The 22,473-nt window shown below is 40.4% G+C and overlaps 1 protein-coding gene across 1 annotated transcript in view; it reads left to right on the top strand.

The window, feature by feature from the left end:
* Window positions 1-850: 850 nt before the first annotated feature.
* Window positions 851-22,473, top strand: part of MAP7 (microtubule associated protein 7) — a 92,782-nt gene continuing 71,159 nt past the window's right edge. Inside the window, exon 1 of the mRNA XM_027888022.1 lies at window positions 851-1,619. Within this exon, the coding sequence (XP_027743823.1) occupies window positions 1,490-1,619 (130 nt within the window). The 5' untranslated portion in view covers window positions 851-1,489. The remainder of the gene's footprint in view (window positions 1,620-22,473) is intronic.

Genomic DNA, 22,473 nt, shown 5'->3' with positions numbered 1-22,473 from the left:
CCTCTGTGAAGAGCATCCCAGGCCACTGTGATACATACCATATTGACTGTCATAAACTGTGACCCTTCTTCAGAACTGTTACCTGTGTTGTTGAGGTGATCAGCGCATCTGTATCACCTCGCGTTCTCAATGAGCCACTGGCAGACTTGTTGACTAATGTATGTGCCATCTTGTGGTGGCTGATTAGGTTACATCAAGATTCTCTTGAAAACAAAACCTGAAGTGAGGAAAAAGCATGCAGTTTTAACAGTATACAGTGATTCTAGCTTGCAGTTTTTCTTTGATAGCAATTTGAAATGGTGAGCACACATTGAATTAGAGAGGTGGAAGTGGATGAAGATTAAGGTGCCTCTCAGGTGAAACATCAGCATGTTGCGTAGTGGCATTAGGAGCTGTGAAGCACTTATGAGCACTTAGGAGCAAGTGCTCTGTTACAAATGGGTAAAGAAAATCCAGAAGGCTAGCATCTGAGGGAAATCAGTTAAATAAAACCACCCAGGCTGTTTGGACTTTGCTCATTTTGCAAGGTATATGTTAACGGTTGGTGCTGTAAAATTAATAATGGCATGGTACAGAATATTCATTCCGAAAGTGATTTTGTTGTCCTATGTTGTCCATACAAGCTAGAAATTCTGATTTTGGAGTTTTCACACGTGGAAAAAAATGTTTCAACACCTGCCTGTAATTGTGGGTGTATGCATTCCTAATGCAAAAGGTATGTACTGCATAGTAAAGTGATTAAGGGGGGGGCGGTGGCACACATGACACCCAACACAGGCATATATGGAAGAAGACTCATCCTCATTGTTTTAGGTTAGGCTAAAATTTCTAAACATGAACAAACAGAGCAGCTGAGCAAAAATCAGGTTCATGCCTGGAGCCTTCCAGGCTTCTTTTCACTCAGTGCTCATCTGCTTGTGCAAGCGCAGCTCCATTCTCCCGCCGCCCTGAGAGGAGGAAGGAGCAGCCCCTGCTGCCGAGGTGCTTCTAGCTCTCTGCAAGCGTGCAGGATACAGCGTTCCCGAGGCCGGCTTGCTGCAGCTGAGGAGACAGCACTCATAGACCCCCCTTTGATTAGGATGTGTCAGTGTTGTCAGGGCAACTGTTAACAGCGGCGTATCATATTTTCTCCTCTTGTGTTGCGTGCTGAATATTTTAGCACGCTGTAGCTGGAAGAGGGTTGCAGGGAAGAAGGTGCTGCAGCAAGGAACCTGGAGCTGTGGGCTGAGATCTGACTGAACAAGTTAAGACGGAGAAGAGCAGCATCCAAACCAATGTGCCTTTAATTAGGGCTTTCCTTCAAGGTGGGAAAGACTGCAAGCTTTTTGCTGCTGACTGGATGTTGGTATTTGTCAGCTGTTTGCATACTGCTTATCCATAGGGGATCTGTTACAAGTGCTGAAATGAACAGACAGCGTTGCAGCTAGTGGCTAAGCAGGGGCTGGAGTTTCTTGCTTTTTTATTTTAATAAGCAAGAAGCAACAGCAGCATGCCTGGTTCAAGTACTGCCCTCCGACAAGAGAGACTGAAGAAAAGTGCCAGGCCAAATCCTCCGGGTTTATTCACCATTGATGAAGAGGATGAGCAGCAAAAGAACGGGAATTCCAAAAGACTGAAAGGTATGTTGCATTTCTGCAGTGGCGATCAGGGCTGTGTGTGGGATATGCTGCACAGCAGGCACAGCGTTTTATTAGCTCTTCTATGTGCTGCAGAGAGTCTGTAAGTGGCTGGTGCAGTTTGGCAATTCACGCTGGCACCCACAAAAGCTCTGTGTATGATAGGTGTCTGTATTTAAATCCCCCGGCTTGTTATGCAATCAGCTGCTTTGGCTATGAAGAAAAAAGTACCTTTTAGTTATTAACCCCACTTCTTCTGGTAGGGATAAGGGTACTGCATCAGAAATACATTGGTGAATTTCTGTGTGTTTACTTTGATTTCTGTTCACACTCTGGATAAATAACTATTAAAAACAAGGTGATTGTGGGCTTGGAGAGTACAGAATGCAATAGCAGCCTGTTTTAGAAGACAGCTTTGCCAAAGACAATGTAAAACTGGCTGTACTTCCATTTGTGTGCATGAGGGACAGTGAGCCTTTGGCAGAGTATAGAAAAATACACATTGTTTAAATATGCTGACTTTTGTAAGTCTGACAACAAAACAAATCAAAGAGAAAACACAAACTCTAACAAATTTTAACTGTTAAAAAAAAATATTTGTGGTGCTTAAGGTAGGTGAGTAGTGGTAGCAGAGGGATCCTGATAGCCATTGATTTATAACAGGTCTGTTAAGCCTGTGTAGCCACTATCTTGTATCATCTAATTACTGTTTCCCTCATGGATCCTGCAATTTACAATTGTGACCAGAATTTTTATTCGTTTTTTTTTTTTTTTTTTGTGATCAAGTGATTCTATTTATATGAACACTCCCTTTTGTAGTCGTATTGGAGAAGGGGGATGAATTGTATCAGTTGTTGTTTACAAAACAAATGCTAGTTTGTAGCCTCAAGACACTTTTAAATTTCAGATGTTACCATTCTACCGTGTAACAGGAGAGGCTAGAAAGCATTTAAATAGCAAATTTATACTATGTGTATTTATTAGAGCTGAATAATTTATAACTAACTGATTTCCTGAAGGAAGAAGGTAACTTGGTAGCTTTTACAAACAAATTCAGAGCACAAGTTGTTGTGGTTTTTTTTTTCTTTAGGTTTGTTTGTTTGTTTGTTTCTGTTTGCAGCTTCTACTTTTCCCCCCCCTCAGAATGGATATGAGCATCATGATAAAATATATATTGCTAGCCATTGTTAATGTGCCTGTTGTGTCAGGATCTTGTGTACATAGTTACCTGCTGTTCTGTATATTTGAAACTGCCCGTATAAAATGGAGATACAAACTCTAGTTTGAGGTTATTGAGTTTTTAATGTTTTAAGAAGCATATTACTTTCCTTTGTCACCCACTGGATGACTTCCAGAGTCAACAGTCCATAAAGCTAAAAATCAATAATTTTCCTGGTTTTGTTCAATGGCACTGATAGTTTCCAAGGGTAAAAGTTCTCATTGACTTAGCTGCTCTTTTCTGCTTGCAGCAGTTATACAGATGTGCTTATCCTTTGTCTCTCTTGTTTTAACTGAGATTTGATTTTTGATTATTCCTTTATTTTCTCTTGTTGCTGTGAATTGTAAGTAGATAAATGGATGAATGTGCATGGGAGCACAGACAGCAAACAAACAAACACATGTGGTTTTAATAAGATAAAAATGTTGTGGATTACCTTGACTGCTCCTAGTGAGAAATAATAAACTGTACCAAATATTTTGGAAGTATATTCACTTGCTTTTCTTTTCATAAATACTTAAAATGGCTCATACTGTCTCTAGAATAGAACGCCACTTACACACCGATATATGTGGATAAATAACTACATTTGTACATTTGAATGTGTTATCAGTCATTAGGTGGTTTATGGCTGGAGTGCCTGGAAATGGAGAATGCATGTACTCAGGGGGCTGCCCTCCCTACCTGATACCAAGTAAGGTCCCTCCATTGCAGCTCTGACTGTGTGATGAACCCATGTGAGGCTTTCTTGAGTCTTTAGTGTCTGTTGTTCTGTTGCTACTTTACAGTGTTTGCTCTTAGTTCTTTACCTGTCCTGTTTACTCAGCAAGCACCTGCAGCTGCTGAGAGGTTTCTTTTTTTTTCTTCCTCCTCTCTAGCACATTCTAAGTCAGTGTCATCTTTGTGAGAGATGGGCTATATGTTGTCTTCATCTGCAGTTTCTGTTGTCATGCTGGACCTGTCTTTGTACATCAGTTTAAAATCCAAGAGGCCTTTAATGGATCTGATACTCCAAAGTAATAAAGAAGTTCCTTCCTCCATTAAGGATATTTGAATATCATCACAAGATTGAAAATAACCAATATTTTCATAGTCCAGGTCTTCTCAGAATACTTGAAGACTCGATTAGACTTTGTATGAGAGTTGGTTTTGTCATCTGGGAAATAAATATTTATATAGATCTTAAAGTGGCTGACATTTGTGAAGTATATTCTGTATATTCTGTAAACTGATTTGATATAGGCCATTCCTTTTCTTGGTTTTGGCTGTGTGTATTATAATTGGAGAAGTCCGGTAGGCAATGAGTTTGTTCCTCCAGTGCAAGCAAATAATGACAATGTTAAGGGTTTATTTTTTTCAGTCTGCAGGTATTAAAAGTGGCAGTGATCTTTGTAGCCACGTGTTCCTGATACTTCCTTTCCTTTGAAGTGAATTGTATTCACTGCTTTTTCACCAAATATTTTAAGTTCCTCTCCCCCTCCTTGTCTCTGGGACAAGGGCTGCATTTTTGTTATTTATCTGTGTGGCACCCGCTATTGCAAGGTCTTGAGATCCAGTTATTGTGTAGTAGAAGAATGCAAATAAAAATTACTTTGAATATCCCTTTTTACCTTCATTAACAGTCTCTTTTCTCCTTTCCCTTTATAATATACAGGAATGAATTTTACTACATAGTACGCTCTTCAAATACAATTTGTATGGGTTTACAGAAGGTTATTTTGCATTTGAATTGGTTTTTGGTTTAGTTACCAACTTTCCAGCAGTGCTGCAACTATATCCACAAAGAAACCAGACAAAACAGGAAGAGAATCATGCACTTAACAGCTTCAATATTTTCTTAAAGCTTATGTTGTAAAACAAATACTGTTTCTGTGACTGAACATAGTGTGTGAAAGTGGTTCTGTATGTAAATCACAGAGATAGAGCTGAGTAAATTAATGTTTAATTACAGGTATCCATCCTCTGTGTGTGAACTTCAGCCTCAGCCATTCTTTGAATTCAGGCACAAACAATTCAATTTGCTTCATGATTTCTCTCCTCTGTTCCTGTTCATTTTGTGTACCTTGGATGTAGTCTTAAAATTCAATTCTATGAAATTTTTAAGTGATGCCTCCTCTCCTTCCTCTTAGAAGAAAGACCTTCTCAGATTGTTGATAATGTGTTTCTAAAACTGTCCTTTGAAGAGGCTAGGAAAGTAATACTCATGCTTTTGGATTATGGATTTGAATACTTAATAACTGAAATAGTTATGACATTTATGACAAATCAATGAAAAGTCTGAACTAAGTTAGCAATGAAATCCTTCACCTTCCTGTTTATTTAAAACTGATCAAGGGAGTGTACCTCTAATCTGCTGAGTGGGTATTGCTAATACAAAGCTAGACATTTATGCCCTAGTTTTCTGAAAAGTAACACTGATTCTTTGTCATCTTGAAAGCAAGAGAAGTGCTTTTTTTCAGTCTTTTGGTGAATGGCAGTGATGTCAGTGATCACCAGCAGGTTTTGCCATTGTTGAAGGGATGGTAATGTTTGTGTGTACTGCTCATTTCAGATGTAAGGTTTATTCCTCCAGAGACTTGAGTGAGATCTTCTGACACAATTGTTTATGTGCTTAGTCTCCATGTTCTGCACCTATTAGGGAAATATATATTTCTTTTAAACTCAGATTTTCCAACTTTTAGTTCAGTTGTTGTTTTGTTGCTGTGTGTCTATACGCAAATGCAAGCTTAAGATACCTGAAAGAAAAGGGAACTTGGCATCTTCAAGGGCACTAAGCCGATAGTCCTGGAAACTGAAACTGAATACTTACAAAACAGGTATTGCATGGGGTGTGGAAGTGTAATTTTATCCCACGCTGCAGAGTCTGTGCTTCAGGCAGGATCCAGAATGACAGCCTGGTCTCTGGCTTCCACTACCCTTTAAACCAGCAAAACTGCCTGGGATGGTGGTTCTCTCAATGGTGCCCCTTGATGCTAGTCAGTAGGCTGACCTCCAGTTTGTTTGGGGCAGAACAGTGAGCAATTGTCAAAGGCTGACAAACTGGCTCATCAAAATCAAGTACTTCAGGTTTTCGTGACAGTTAGTAGCCTTATCTTGCCCATCTGCATTTGAGGCAAAGTGAGGGGAAAGAGTAGGTGGAAGGAAGGAAAGGTACCAATTCTCATTACGGTGCTGATTGTGTAAAGGGGCAGGGCTGAGAACCTGGACAATGTGATTTGTCATCCTGCACCTTCCAATGAGCTCTTCCAGTGTTTCTCTCCACTTCCTCTTCCTTTCTGCTAGCCAAGGCCAGGAGAAGAGGGGTCTAAAAGTATCTATGATTTTTCTGGACACTTGTTTAAAAACAACTCTCAAAGTATCTGGAAGGTATGTTCCTAGAAAAGCCCTGTATTCATTGCCTACTTTGGAGCTCTTGGGGTACAAAAGGAAGCTGTGTTTTTTTTCAGGAAACTAATGCAAAGCTTTCTCATCTGTAGAGTTTCCCCACTCATAGCTGTAGGTGCCAGGTAACAGAAAACATCCCATTTGTAATAATGACACAAAGAGATCCCAATGTGAAGTAATTTACTAGCAGTACAGCAAAGAGACTATGCTGAAAGTCTGGGGCATAGGAGAGAATACATCTGCAGACCAGTGGAGCAAATCTGATTTGTTCAGTCCCTCTGGCTTTCAAAGTGAAAGTCCCAGGTCTGAGGACTCAGCCTGTGTTGTAACACAGTCTGTTCATCAAAGTGTGTGCTGGGATTACTGACAGCTCTTATCTATGCTGGGTAAGGGTCATCTTACTCTTCTAGATCAGCTATATGAGAAGAGGCTTCCACTGCTGATTCTGGAGGATAGGGTTTAGATATTTTGTTGGCTATTTTTTTTGGGGGGGAAACAGCCTATGGTCTATTCATGAGCACAGGGAGCATACTTGACATTGAGTATGTCGATGGCAAAAGTGAAAAAAAGTATAATGTTGTCAGTCTGTAATGTTTAAGACATTTGTTAAAGCAAATTCAGTTTAACTAGGCATGTGAACTGAGCAATAGTCCCGTTTAAGGAAAGACTGAATTTTGCAAAGTAACTTTTTTAAGTAAACAGGTTTATTTCAACCAAGAGCTAAATGATAACATAGTGTTCAGCAGAACTGTCCTTGTAAGAACAAGGTGTGGTATTTGGCTACTGTACTTGCATGACAGAATGCTTGTTGAAGTTGCAAGAAGATTGGAGTTCAATTTATTTTGGATAACTCTCAAGAAAGCTCTGTATAAGAAACACCACTGATGAAAGATTGATAGCAAGCAGTGGAGTTTCTTCCGTATTTGTTCTTGCCAGTGTAAAAGTTGTGACTTTGAAAACCTTGAATTTGGTATACAGTTCTAAGAGTGTGCAAAATACATACAGAGGGAATGTAGGTTTATGATCATTTCCTATGGAAGGAAGAGAAACCTGGAAAGTGGTAGATGTGTCCAAGAATCTTTAAATTCTCTGAGGTCTTGTTGTACTCTTTTTTTTTTCCCTGAAAATACACAAATAATACTCTTTGAAAGGGTTTATACAGTAACAAGCCTTTAGAATAAGTTGACATCAAGAAGAAAAGGACTTCTGTGCCCTATTGTACTGCATTGCACATGCCTGGGTAGTACTGTGTTTTTATTTTGCAGCAGAAAATTGAGGCAATAGCTAAGCATGTAGTTTTAAAAGCAATATGTTGCAGTGAGATCCCCTGATGTTTTTGTGATTGTGGTTTTGTTAAGAATCTTGGCACTCGTGCTGCTGTTTGCAAGCTTACTCAGAAACTGCTGTGTCTTAAAGTGGCTTTGTATCCAGGTATGTAAAAGTCTGGCTTTATTTTTAAGAGAAAACCTTTTGCTTGTCATATTGAACTCCAGAGAAATCAATGAGCACTGGCCTAGAGCATTGCTTCTGGCCATAAGCAAGTGACAGTGGAGCTCTGCATAATATTGGGTGCAGCTCAATCAGTGGGAGTACATAATTTTTCTTCCTGCACAAACTCACATATGTATATTCTTTGCTTACTCATCTACCTTCAGAGTAATTTTTGTGGCTTTTTAATTTTTTTCTTGCTTCCTTAAATTCAGTCTGTACTTTACAACCAGAGATCTTGATTTTCTGGTGTATGAGAATTGAGACTTCTAAATGAAAGTACCTCAAAAGAGTCTTGTATTATTATCAGAAGTCTCTTCAGAAGTGATTTGTGGTTGTGGGGTTTTTTGTTTGTTTTGCGAGACATGCTAAATTATTATTTAATCTGGTCTACCCAACCTTAGGCCATAACAATAATGTGCCAGAAGAACAAATGCCACAATGATTGATGCAATTCGCTTTATTTTAATGAACTGCCTTCACTCACTGAAAGTGTATCTCATAGTGCACTGGTTTTGCAGCCAAGCACTATTTGAAACTCATACATATGAGTTTTAGCTGCATTGAGTTGAAGCATGGTATGAGTAGACACTGATATCTGTGGGTCAGATCTGTATAATGAAGGTGAAGGATGCTATGGGGCAATGTTTAATAAACAAATAAAAATGCAGATGAAACATCAGAAATTAAATTAGGGAGTAATCTAAAACTCAGACTTGCTTGTTACTTGAAGTAAAGTATTTTTCAGTGGAGGGGAATCACATGTACCAAAATCTACACAAAACACTCACTGATTCATAGGTTTGACTATGACAACCACTGAAGAGGCAAATTGTCCCAAACCCCATCTCAGTGACCTGTATGTGTAGATGTAGCATAACTGCTTAGTCCAAGGTAGGAATGACTAGGGATAGCATGCAAAATGTGTGAATTGTCTTTTTATGCTAGCAGTTTCAGAGGAGAAGCACTTGAATGTTAGCTTGACTTTCACCTTCAAATTATTAACTTGCTGATAATGGCTAGATTAAACAAACTTCCAGTAGGCAGGTTGTTGCAGCTTAACCTGGATGCAGGTTTCTCCAGAAAGTAGAAGTTGTGCCCTCTACTACTGGAGGAGACAAGGGGTTTGGGGCAGGCTGTACCAGTGGAAAGCTGTACTGCTCTGTCAGTACTGACACAGACCTGTAGCTGTACTCTGTGTGTGTTTGTGCTGGTGAACTCCTCAGTTGTTTTGAATTGGAATAGTGCCTTCTGAAGCTTCAGTGACACAGGATTCTCTGTTAAAGTCCGCTAAAGTTTTTGCTCCCTTTTATTAATTCTGGGCAAATAGTTTATCATCTAGTTGTTTTGGATTTGTTGGAAACTTTTCAGATCTGAAGAGGAGGTCTTTTATTTCTCTTGTTTAATGCCGCTATAGTCTGAACCTCCAGTTGTGCCTACTAATTGGTCTAGTCCTTCGCATGGAGGTTTATTTGTCTGTTTGTTTGTTGTTTGTTTGTTTTCACGGTGAGTGCTCTTCTGGGTCTTCCTCTTACATCTGAAGGTGAGGCAGGACCAACTCTCCTTCCACAGTCTGGCATACCAGGCACAACTGCTCACAGATATTTTCTGTGATCTGCTGCTGTCTTTTTGTTCAGCAGTGGAGGGTAATGGAACGAGGCTGGTGCCGCTACAGACTTCTGCAACCGGAAGATACTCCAGCTGGTGGAGTTTTGTCTTCAGAGGGGCTTTGCTGCAACCTAGTGCTATAGCCAACTCCTATTGCATGGTATGCTGTGCTGTGTAAGTGCTCTCTTTCTGTATCAAGAACGGGGATGCTCCCTGAAAGATCTGGGAATAGTGGATGACACAGAAAACATTAGGAAGAATTTTTATCATCTTTCTGCTGGGAGACAATAAGGAAAAGGAGTGAGGAAGTAACACTTTTAAAGTTAACTTTTCTGCAGGAGTTCTGAGTTCTGATTTAATTGCTGGAGATTGTAGTGCTGATGTTTTAGGCTGACTAGTTGAAAGTCCAGTGAAAGATCCTAGACCTAAAAATCTCATAATACTCTAAAAACATATTGTTAACTGTACTGAAGTGTCTTGGGTTTTTTTTTCTTTCTGGAATTACAGATATTTTTCATCTTCATTTTAAACTCCTGCACAGGCAAGGCTTATTATAGAACTGCTGACGGAGCTTGATTCATACTGTTCTATCTTAGTGTACAAAGCTATCTTGTTTCTCAATTCTGCTTCAGAAAGCTTTTCAGAAAGCTGTTTTGGAAATGCAGGTTTATCCAGTTACCCGCCCTTGACATGAGAAGTCATTCTTTTACACAGCCAGTTCTAGCTTTGTTTTTTTCCTTTTTTCAAAGTCAATTTCCTCATTGCCTGCGTGCTGACTAAATGCACTGATGAAAATTACAGTACTAAATTTTGGCTTGTATGCTGAGACACCACAAATCACATCAAACATGTCTGAGCTGTTTTTGAAGACACGGAGGTATCATGTCAGTAGAGTTTGCACACTGGACTTTGGTTTACACTTTTGAGTGCAGCAGTGGCAGTGTGATTGAAAACAAACTGATGAATTTTCTTGCCTGTCATTCCTTCTTAATTGTAACAGTGCTTTCGTTGAGGAATGTGCACCCTATCTTGGACATGCAGTCCATACAAATTCTAGACGATGCTACTTTCACATTTCATGTGCATTCCCTCTCACTCGAAAAATGAAAACATGTTTACCTCACTCTCTTATTCCCTGCAATGCAAGATAGACATTGGCCTTTTTAGCCATCAGCGCGCTTGTAGCAAGCATGGGTAGAGCCCTTCTCAAATCTTCGTTCGCGAAGCCTAGCCATGACGATGATTCCCTGCAGCAAAGGAAGGAAAAAGTAGGTTTTGTCTTGTTGATTTTTTAAAAACACAATCTTCTCTAGCCATTTAACTTTGTTAGTGGTGTGTTTACTTGCAGTCTGAACTGCAAAATAAGAGGTAAAGAAAAAAGCAGATGGCAGTTGCCATCTGTAAACCAGAAAAGGACTGCAACAACCAGCTGCTGAGTGAGGTATTGGCAATAAAATCAAGCTGCAGACCAAGCAGTTTGTGCTTGTTGTGCCTAGGTTATCAGTGTTTTGGTATGTTCTTACACTTCCAATCTGTTTTTTCTGAATTATTCAGTAACATATTTATATACTTCTGTGCCAGTATTTTTCTTCACCAGGCTATTCTCAAGTTTAAGAAACACGACTGTCATAGTCTGTGTCCAGGGAGTTTCTGTGAGCCTCACCATCCCTATGAGTTACCTGGATTGCTGATGTATACTGTATCTTAGATGCTCAGTGTCACTGAAGGCTGTGTGCCTGGCTTTTCACTACAGTGTGTTTAATTTAAATCTTTGTAGCCAATAACTGATGCAGATTATAGGAAAGCTGTACAGTGCAGATTGTGCTGCCCTCACCATGGTGATGCTTAGAGATGCCTCCGTTTTCTGTTAGGATTTTGTTTAGTTGCCATCCTGTTTGTGGCATCTGCATAATGAGCAGTATTCCTAGACTGAAATATTTAAGATGACAGTATGATGGTTTGATTCTTCCCTTCCTGAGAAGTGATGCCAGCATCTCCATGATTATGATGTGTTGGAGTTCTGCATAGGCTCCTGACCCCAAGGTTTGTAGAGGTGATTTATGTTCATCTTAGCTCTGCAAACAAGCCCTGCTATTGCTTGTCTGTAAACGGGAGTTCAGGCTGTTTTGCTGCTACTAGCAGTTTCCTTTAAGGGAACTCCTAACTAATCTCAGTGAACATTTAGCTTAGGCTTTGAGGAAGTGCTGCTGTTATGGTCCTTCTCTTGATACTCCAGACTTTGATTTTGGATTTTTCTTAAACTTGTCCTAGGATTTGTTTTTAAAATATCTAGATAATTGCCAGTAGCAAGCTCTTATCACTAATCTAGTCCCAGATGGTGAGACTGTAGCTTCCCCCCTGCCCCCCCCATAAATCAAGGCAAGAAGGTTTGCTGATGTGGAAGTCTGCAGGCCAGCTTTCAGTGGAGTTCTTGGGCAGAGGTACTTGAAGATGTGGTTGGTTGGGGGGGGGTTGGTTTTTTTTTGGTTTGGGTTTTTTTGTTTTGGAGGTGAGGGAGTGGTTGGTTTGGTTTTGTTTTGCTTTGCTTTTTAAGCAAAGGGGAAACTGCAGTATGGGTTTATAAACTAGACTAGTAAGTTCCAAGAAGCTTTCAGAGAGGAGTCTCTGTTAGGGAGAGAGATTACCCTCCTGCTTACCATTCACTCCTGTGTTTTGCCCTTTTTATGGCTCCTGAGGGTGTGGTTTGAAACCCTGCATCCAGTGAGTCACATAAGCAGAGCTCTGCTCTTGAAATGAAGCTAACATAGCTTAAAAAGAAACAAGATAGGGACCAACTTGATGAGAAGGTTCACTTTTGTATTTGTAATGTTAGTAACATCTGTTTTATCAGTTCTTAAAATGAGCCAAGATATTTCTTATAACAAAGTGGGTTGGTACTGTTACTACATAGTAGTAAATGGGATGTTCTCTAACTCGAAATAAGATTTTGAATTTTTCTCGGTGGTTACAGAACACAGTTCTAATATGTGTCTGGGAGGAAGTGGAGACACCTGTTCTTTTTAAAAAGATTTACCTTCCTCTTTCTCAACCAATTCCCTTCAAAGAATATCCAACCTGAGCTCACTGACTGAGGTAGTGTGAAAGTACACCAAGATAGGAGGCTGGGAGTGAGAGAGACGTAAGTCAAGAGAATCATGGAATGGCTTTGGTTGGAAGGGACCTTAAAGATCATATAGTTCCAACCCCCTGCTGTGGGCAGGGGTGCCACTCACTAGACCAGGTTGCTCAGGGCCCATCCAACATGACCTTGAACAAATTCCAGGGATGGGATGTCCACAGCTTCTCTGGGCAACCTGTTCCAGTACCTCACCACCCTTACAGTGAGCACCTCCTCCGAACATCTAATCTAAACCTACCCTCTTTCAGTTTGAAACTAATTCCCCCTGGTCCTGCCACTACATGCTCTCATAAAAAGGTTCTCTCCAGAAGGCATGACTGTGAATTTATAAATACAGAGGCATGCTCTTCAATTGAGGAAGGCTTGTTTTGTAGTTTTAAAGCAAGTGCCTTCTGAGACTGGCTATTGGAAAACCACTTATTGATGAACAGTCATTCTGAGATGTGAGTTGCAGAGTCTGCATTTTCACATGAAAATCCTTGTGGCTTACAGAGAAAATACAATGTCTAGTAACATTTACAAGCACAGTGTCTGTTTCCCTCTCTGGGGAGGGGGAACTTGTTTTTGCAGAACATCTCGACAATAGTGATTATAATGAGAGCTTTCCCATCTGACTCAAATACTTCATGCTGTGTAGGGATTATTGAATATTATTCTGTGGAAAAACAGCCAGCTGAAGAGGCTCTAGTTACTTGTGGCTGAGCAATAGGGCACCTATTTCCCATTCTCTGCACAGAGTTTTCTTCCTTTCTTTTGTCAAACTTACTTGATTGACCTTTTGCTTGAATGTTCGGTATACTTAATGCTGTTCTAATTTATACTCCAAAAGGATTTAATATTTAGTATAACATACATATGTTTGTGAGGTATATATCACTTTTTTTTTTTTTAACAAAATGTTTTGCCTGTGCACTTTGGAGAAGACTTTGCTACTTGCAGGTATTAAAAGAGGTTGTGAAATCACTGTGTGCATATGCTTAAACCTTTGCTCTCTGGGACCTTTAAATGGGAAAATCCAATGAGATCTAGCTTTCCTGTTATATAACACACTGCTGTGCAATTATAAATGCTAAAGCCACGTTCCAAATACCTTTATTTTTTTCCTACTACAGAGTAGTGCAATGCTGGATTATGTTTTATGCTTCGGTTTTTAAAGGGAGAAAAATAAAATTAGGAAAATCAGGGGTCTGTTGGTGTTCTGCATGCCTTCAAGATTAATTGGGACTTTGTACTGAAAGAGTAGCTAATTTGCGTTGAATACAACTCGCTGCTGAGTAAGTGAAGCGTTGAGGCTTATGTTAATTGGCAGTTGTGCCTTTTTTGCTTTTTCCCGGTGCTGTACTCTGTGACCTGGTTGGGGGGGGCTAGCATGGGTTGTAGCTGGTCAAAGCTGCTCAGACACTGCTGCTTGCAGAGTAGGGCTGTTTTAATGGGCCACTTGCATAGCATGTGGTGCCCTGAGCCCTGCCCTTCATGTGCCAGTAGAGCCCAAAGCTGTGTGTGCTGAGGTGCTGGTGGCCAAGCTGATGGCGGTGGAGATTGCCTGGCAGGGTGGTTTGCTGAGTACCCCCAGGTAAACAAAGTAGGAACACTTATATATGGGGGACGTTTCCCCCCAAATCTTTAAACAAATACAGACGTAGGCAGATTATTAATACCAGCTGGAGCGTGGGAAGAGGTAACAGTATTGATTGCATCACAAGATTTGGCAGAATGAAACACAAAGCTTGCAGACGGTGGTTCTAGATCCTCTTCTTGCTCTTTTTAAGTGTGTTCCTTCTAAGGGAGTGGGGGAAAAAAACCCTGCTAGGCTACTGCTACTGTAGTTAATCCTAAAAGTATATGGATACTGAATTTTCTGATCCGCTGTCACAATTGGAAAGATGGTGTCAGTTGGAGCCCACCTATTAAAGGACTTAAGTACTTTTTCTTGTCAGCACTGAAAAGCTAGACTTCATGTGTACTCCTCTCCCATAGTTTTTAAAGCCTCTTTCAGAGGTCTTTTAATGAAGCCCTCTTTGAATAGGAGTTGAAACTAAGAATTTAAAAAGTGTATGAGCTAAAAATAAGGCTTACTGACCTTGAAGTATTTAAAATATTGTATGGGATAGTTGCAAATGAATAGTTTATTCTTTCCAGAGCTGCAAATGTTTTACACATTTGTAATTCTGTCTTAAGTAGTCATAACTCGTGGGTAGTGCAGAGCTGAGTTTGTCCTAAGAAGAGGTGCAGTGAGTGGGGAAGGTTAAAGATGTCTGGCAAGAACGTGCATGTTTAGACTTGTGCAATACCATTAAAAAGACTGGGACAACTTTGTCCTTGTTGTAATTCTCCTGGAGCAAAGGAAATTGAAAAAGTAGTGAATCTGACCAGGCTCAGAACACTTATCTTTTTGTCTTGGTAATGGACCGAGAGCACTTACTGTCCTGTCTGGATCTCTCTGGCTTTATTGATCTGAACCACATTTTGCATGGAAACAATTAGTGTCTAATTCTTGCTTGAAAGATTGATTTCAAATTGATTTCAAAGAATGAGAAAGCTTCCAAGGACAGGTATAGTTGTAGTACCTCAAGCTGCCTTGAAAAAATTGGTGCAAGTTTCTCATCAGCCTTTGAATCCCAGATCTGTTTATCTTTTGAATTAATGGTGTATCTGTACAGCCTGCTGTCCCATTCTGAAAATATAACTATAAAAAGTTTTCTATTTTGCAGTGGTTACTTTTTAAAAACCTTTTCTTGGCAAGTGGGGATTTAGTAGACCATTAGGCAGCTTGCAGAAAGAGAGTTTAGAGCAGGACACTTCTAAAATGGTTTTATTCAGCCCTCCCCTCAGTCAGGGCAGAAGTATGCTGGCAGGACTGCAGGCAATGCTGCTCCAGCACAGCCTGGTATTACTTGTATGGAAAAACAAAGGGCTTCAGTTCTTAAGTACCCGGTCTGCTACTCATCAGAGAACAGGGCTCCATAGGATTTGATGGGAAGATAGGTCAAGAGTGTCTGGCACAGGGAAGAAAGGCATTATAAAGAGGAATTATTTCTACTTCAATTTTATTTTTTGTTCTTGAAATCTTGTTTTTTTCACACTTCATGTTGCTTTACTGAAATATTTGCTTGAGCTTCCCAGAAGCTTGCACTGTCTGTTTACTTGGAGTAGTGTCTATTTGTGTGCCACTAGCTCATCTGACTCGTGCTTCAGCGTTTCCCAAAGATCAAAGCAACATTTACGAGAACTGGAGAGATGCTATGCTGGACTGGGTCCAGACTCCTTGAGTTTGTTCTTATGCTATTGGCAGTAAAGGTCCAGATTGTTTTGCATCCATACCATCAGTTTGCTGCACTGCTTATGCTGTGCGGACCTGGCACTGGATTCAACTATACTGCGTTTATTTTATTGCAAGCGATGCATCATGATGCAGAGAAGGGGGGGAGACAGAAGTGCTAAAATGATGGATTGTGGATGTCGTCCCGTATGTATAAAGTCAGCACTTTCCAACACAAGAGCTAGGAGTGACTGTACTGATACAGTTAGCTGTGCCTCACAGAGAGTATCATAAAAAAAGTGAAGTGGTGCAGTTAATTCTTTCATGTGTAGTCTCGGAAGTTTGTGTTATTTAACAGTGAACTGGTCCCAAAAGTTATTGGCTACCTTGAGAGGCTTTCTTCGGGTTTTTGGGATGGGGTTTTTTTTGATAGGTTTAAGGGATTTTTTGTTTGATTTGGTTTTAGGGGGGGAAGTTGTTTTTGTTTGGTTTTGGGTTTTTTTGATTTTGTTTGTTTGTTTGGTTTTTTTGTTTGTTTGGTTGGGGTTTTTTTGAGTTTTGTTTGTGGGGGTTTTTTTGGTTTGTTTTGTTTGTTTCTTGTTTGGGTTTGTTTGGGGGGTTTTTTGGCAAGTACTTTAACATGTGCTAATGAGGCATTTGCTTTAAGACTAGGATTTGGCTGCAGCTTAGGAACTGCCTCAAATAACACTTTGGGGAGTAATGAGGCTACCTACTCTGCCACTGAATCAGATACTTAGCTGCTACACGGTTGTTCAGGCTCCATTCACTGTTCAGTAATTGCTGTGTTTGATAGTGTGGCTCTGGTTTTTAAATCTCTTCACCAAATTCCTTTGTCCTGAGCTGTTTTTTCAGAGAGTTGCCAAACATACAGCTTAACTAAATGCAGAAGAGACTGTTCTTCCCACAGCATTTTGTTTGCTGGAGAAAGGGGAAAAATATCTGGGAAAAAGGTGCACCAGCATGCAAAAGTGCAATTCCTGGCTATTCTCACAGAAAAGATGTGTAGGTTTGTAGTCACTTCTAAATACAGATGTGCTTATATTGTTTCTAAAGGGTACCTGCATACCACGGATATTGTACAGCAGTTACATGTGTAGCACTTTGACACTACACTAAAACAGTATTTTGGAAAAGGAGTGCACTTCCTAAGGAAAATGGCCTACCCTAGAACTGTTAGCTGAAGTTCCCATGTCTTTCCAGTTATAAAATCCTAGGGAAACCAACTTCAGCTGCTGTAGACTGCATTTGTCAGAGCTCCAAAATTATGTTAATAAACATAAATACTTTCGTTTTTTGACACAACTTCAAATTATGGCACTTCAAGCTTCTGAATTCTACCCCTGTTTTCTTATCAAGGAAGCCTGTGTACACTGCTGCTTAATGCTAACTTCTTGTGACTGAAACTTGCCTATTTTTGCTCAACAGTGGAAGCTGTGACTCTCTGACAACCTCCTACTGAAGAGTGTATCACACATCGTTGCTTAGGTACATAACTTTGTGGAATAACTCTTAAGTTCTCTCCTCTTCTAGAACACTGGGTACAAGGGAAGCAAATCTCACACTCAAGTAAATTACCTCATAACCATATTATTAATTAAAATAGCCGATTTAAAAAAGAAAAAAAAGAATTCTGTGGATATAGGCCTAGCTGAAGTCCAAATGTGTACAGTGATATAAACTGCACTTAGAAATACTTGAAACCAAATCAGTATCCTAAGGCTCATAACAGCATAGTTGAAGAAAGTTTCTTCGCTTAAACTGTGTCATCAAATGTGTAATTAATTATGTGTTAAAAATAAAAATTATTCTGCACATTTTGGATCATGTTGTTGGGCAGAAAGAGGGCTTTCTTCAGCATCTAATGAAATGTCTTGGTGGACTACCTGGGTCACGTACAGGCCTTGTTCCTGACAAATGGCTCATGAGGACTTGGAGAGATGTGTCTGTCTTTCGTCTTCCCGGACTGGGAACTGCAGAGCCCTTCTGGTATCCTTCAGTTGCCAACCAATTCCCTGCCCTCTCCTCTCCTTCTGCCTATACTTTGCTTTACACAGGTTGTTTCAGGACAGCCATGGAAGTGACTGAACTTCCCAAAGGGGCAGAAGGGATCTTTATATTGTTCTTGGTCTTAAGTTATTGCACTTCGCTGTTTTCAGCAAATGTTCTTTGGAGTTGGGGGAGTGGTTTCAACATGAGATCTGGGCTCAGTACCAATGTTTTTGTTTAATTGTTCTCTTTGATGCTTATATACTAGCTCTAGAGTGTGAGGGCATTGCCTTGTTGTGTGCATTTGGAAGGACGGAGCTCACACAGTGGGCCAGGAGCAAAGCCAACAGAACAGTGAAGGAGCCCTGACTTCTGCTTGTTCTCATGCCACAGTGAATATTGGCTTCTAGAGAAAAAAAAGAATTAGGTTATATTATTACTGCTGGGAGGATGGAAGTGACTGACTGCTTGTTCAGATTTTCAGAAGCTTTTTCTGTTAGTGTACTGAAATAATTTCATGAGGACGTTGAATCCACAGTGGAAGCATATGTCTTGCCAGGAGACTCTTCAGCCTCATAACTGTGATTGCTTCCTGTCTACCAGAAAGAAAGTAATTAAAAATATCCTTATTTTCTTTTGACAGGTAAAGAATAGAAAAAAAAATAAATCTGTACCTGTATGATCAATAACTGACGGGCTAATTTATTATGGAGACATTTATAGGCATAAAGGAAGAGCAGTAGGTGGTTCACAGGCAATAAGGCAATAAGGCCCACTTGGAGAGTCAAGTCAGTTAGGGTGCAGGGTGTGGGTAGAGATGCATCTTGTCTTCCTACTGCTCATCTGCCTAAAGGTGAAGCCTTGCCTGCCAGTGTAGGGCAATCCTCTGCTAATCTGGGGAAATCCATTTTGTCTCAGTCAGTTGATATAGGCAATGATCTCTTCACTCAGACTGAGCTTTCCTCCTCAGAGGTAACTTGGAGGATAGCATTAGAAAGACAGAACGCTGTCCTCTTCACTGCAGAGATTAGCTCGTCACACTCAGTATTTGGCTGAGAAACATATGCTTCTCACTGTCCCAGCTCACAAAAAATCTGTTGAAATGAAATGGCTGAAGTTTATGAAGACGACTCTCAGATCACATCTTCTTGTGCTTGTGTAATGACAGTTCTTTATTCATCCATGTGGCTATCTTGCCCCCCATTGGTACGATTTCTTACTCATTGGAATGCATCATTCTTGAGCCTGGCAGAAGTGATCTAGGATCCTCTTCCCTGCAGGGCCTGTTCCCATGGGATTCTTCAAAGAAGATCGCTGAAGAGGCTAAAGTTAGCCTCCTAGAGTCCATAGTTGTAATCTTACTTCCTGCCCTGCTTCCTCCTTGCCCAGTACTGAACTCCACAATCTCATGGTCACTGCAGCCAAGGCTGTCTCCAACCTTCACATCTCCAACAAGGCCTTCCCCATTTGTTAGTATAAGGCCAAGCAGCACACCATTCCTTGTGGGATCCTCCACTACCTGTGACAGGAAGTTGTCATCAGTGCTTTCTAGGAAGCTCCTGGACTGTTACTCTGTGCTTCGCTGTGTAGCTTCTCTAGCAGATGACAGGGTAGGTAAAGTCCCCCACAAGAACCAGTGCCTGTGAGGCTACTTTTAGCTGCCTGTAGAAGGCCTCATCTGCTTCCCCTTCCTGGTCAGGCAGCCTGTGGCAAACACCTGCAAGGAATTCACCCTTACTAGTCTGCCCTTTCATCCTAACCCATAAGTTCTCCACTTGCTCATCATCCACCCTAAGACAGGAGTCAATACATGCCTACTGTTGCCTCACATAAAGGGCAACTCTACCACTATGTCTTCCTGATCTGTCTCTCCTGAGCAGTGTGTATCCCTTCATGACAACATTCCAGTCACGTGAGTTATCCCATCACATCTCGATAACTGCAGTGAGGTCAAAGCCCTGTGACTGCACACAGATCTCTAGTTTGTCCTGTTTGTTCCCCATACTGGAGTTCAGGCACTTCAAAGAAGTACTTGATTGTGTCAGTATCCCAGTGGGGATGCAAAGGGATGCCCCACAGTCGTGTCTTGTGGTTATGTCTTTGGCTGTTTGCATTTGCTTGAGGTATTCTCTCTTAAACCTCCTTTTGCTACTAGGGTGGTTGCTAGAATCCTTCCTTTCCCACACCTCTGTTGAGCCTGGCTATGTCTGTGTCCCCCTTCAAATCTAGTTTAAAGCGCTCCCAATGAGCCCTTCTAACTCCTGAGCTAAGATCCTTTTTCTCCTTTGAGACAGACAGGGGAACCCCGTTTGTTGCCAGCAGGCTCTGTGTTGTACAAACTGACCTAAACACTTAGCACACTGATCTTTACTTCTTTAGCTCTTCCAGCTTACAGCATTTTACGTGATCTAGAAAAAAGACCAACTATTAGATTTTCCTATTTTCAGAAAAAATAGTAGTAGGAAGAAATCATATTTAAAGACAATTCAGAAAATGAAAAGAGGAACATCTACCAGAGCCTGGGATGATACCCTTGTACAGTCAGCTCTATATATTTCTTTTCTTAAAACAACAACAAAAAGAGCACCTTTTTCTTTTGCTGACCTTTTCATAGAAAGCCTCTACCAAGTATTTCAATGCAGTCTTCCTGTGATGATTTGTGTATATGCACATGCATTACCGCTCTGTATGGAAACAGCTTTCTCTCCCTTTTAAGCTGAGCAAAAATAACTGTTATTAAAAATTAGCTTCAAGGATGGAAATTCATCTTCCTCCCTGTTTTCAGCCTTGGCCTGTTATGAACCTTACTCCCTAACCTTTCCTTGCATTAATGCTGCTCAGTCTTTATGGCCTAAATGTATCTAGGGCATTCTGCAGCAACTCTAGCACACTCTGTGGCTATTTTTGGCAATGTAGCTTTTGTCTGGCAGTGCTAGAGAAGGATGACATATGCTCACTGCTGTGCATGTGACTGATTTAAAAGTGAATGATGTGGTTGGGTTTACAAAAAAGTATACGTATGTATCAGAATTTTTATAAAAAGCTCTGTATAATGTTTCAACTCATACAAATTTAATATGCTTGACTGCGTGAGTTTTTATTTTCCTTTTTTATGTAATTGTATGCTCAGTGAACCATGCAGTAGAAAGCGAATTAGCAAGTTAATTTACCCTGCATGTCAGTGATAGAATAGCTTTTACCTCCTCAGGCCATGTGATCTGAACTTCTGTGTGAATGTATCAGAATATACAAACACTGCTTTTAGAAGCACTGGGGGAGGGAGGAGTGTTGTTAGTTTAACCTATTCTCTCCCTAGGTTTTTAATTATGTTTTACTGTCAGTATCAATGGGGTGTTTATGAACAAGTTCTGAATGAGCTTGTTTTTGTTTGTGTGCTTTTGCTTCATGTGCTGTACCTCAAGGGGACCGCTTGCTGAGGAAGTTACCTGCTCATCATCTGAACAAGGATAATAAAATTAATTATAATTAATCTTTAGTATTCATAATCAAAGGTAACTTACACTCTGTTTGAAGTTTTCAACTCAAACTACATAGCAATTTAGCTTCCTCATATTCCATAAAACCTTGCTGCTTCAGGCTCACAGTTTCACAGGAACAGCTCTAGAGCCTGTTTCTTGTGATAGGGTAGCCAGTTCTCCAGCAAAAATTTGAGTTCAGTTGTTCCAGTTGTGGGACTGAAGGAGAATGTTTGCATCAGAACCAACAACTTGAATAAATGAGTGCTAAAAAGAGTGGAGAATAGGAATGTTTTCATCTAAATATGTACATCCAAGTTGTGAGAGGCTAAATGGTGTTAGTGCTCCCGAGTATGTCATTGTTGTGCATAAATGCGAAAGCTCTGACAGGACCACATGCTCAATCCCACTCTCCCAGGCTCCCTGGTTATGTCATAGCCACATGGCTGCTTTTATCACATTGCAGCTGGTTGACACTGGTGACAGGACAGAGCTTTGACTTCTGTGGGCCCTTTTAAGCTCAAGTGGATTGGCCAGCAAGCAGAGCAAGTGGGAGAAGCCCTTGTGCCACATGGGTACAGTAGTTGTTACGGCTTAGCAAATTAAATCAGTGTGTTTATAAGGTGTTGATATTGAAATGAGAGGTTTAATGATAGCATGATTTTGTTGGTGAGACAAATCCAATTTTAATTATTTTGTAAAAAAATGTATAATGAGGGAATTTCAGGGGAGAACTATGGTCATATTATATAGATGTGGTTTATATCTTACAGTGTGAAGTAAAACATGACATTGAAAAAGTGGCATTGTAGCACAGGTATTTCTTAAAATCCGGTTTGATGCGCTGTTAGTTTTTTTTGGTTGGTTGGTTGGTTGGGTTTTTTTTGAGGATGAGGGAAGTCACAGAGCAGCTGCTGTTAAGTTGCTAGTAACTGATTTGCCGTAATATTGAGCAAGATGTTGGTGTTAATGACTGCTCTATGATTGTTGAAAAGGCTCATTTGCTGTCTAGCCATAGAAACACATCAAGAATTACCTGATGCTCAAGAAATGTAAAATGTTGAACATTATACTCAATACTAAAATCTTGGAGTTGCCTGAGTCAACAGTCTGCTTATGTACACATGCAAAAATTCTTAATTAAAATCAAGGCCCCATCTCCATTTAGTTTTTGATCTTGAACTGCATGTTGGATTTTTTGATATTGCTGTACCTGATCTTTGCACTAAGCTGTTTGAAAAGGGGAGTGGGGGTGTACTTTAAACTAATGAAGGACT

The sequence above is a fragment of the Empidonax traillii genome, unplaced genomic scaffold (genome assembly GCF_003031625.1).
Source record: "Empidonax traillii isolate 1590-97213 ecotype Southwest subspecies unplaced genomic scaffold, ASM303162v1 scaffold229:size1690559, whole genome shotgun sequence".
NCBI classification, from domain to species: domain Eukaryota; kingdom Metazoa; phylum Chordata; class Aves; order Passeriformes; family Tyrannidae; genus Empidonax; species Empidonax traillii.
The sequence above is the reverse complement of the archived record's forward strand: the minus strand, read 5'-3'. Positions and strand labels throughout refer to the sequence as shown.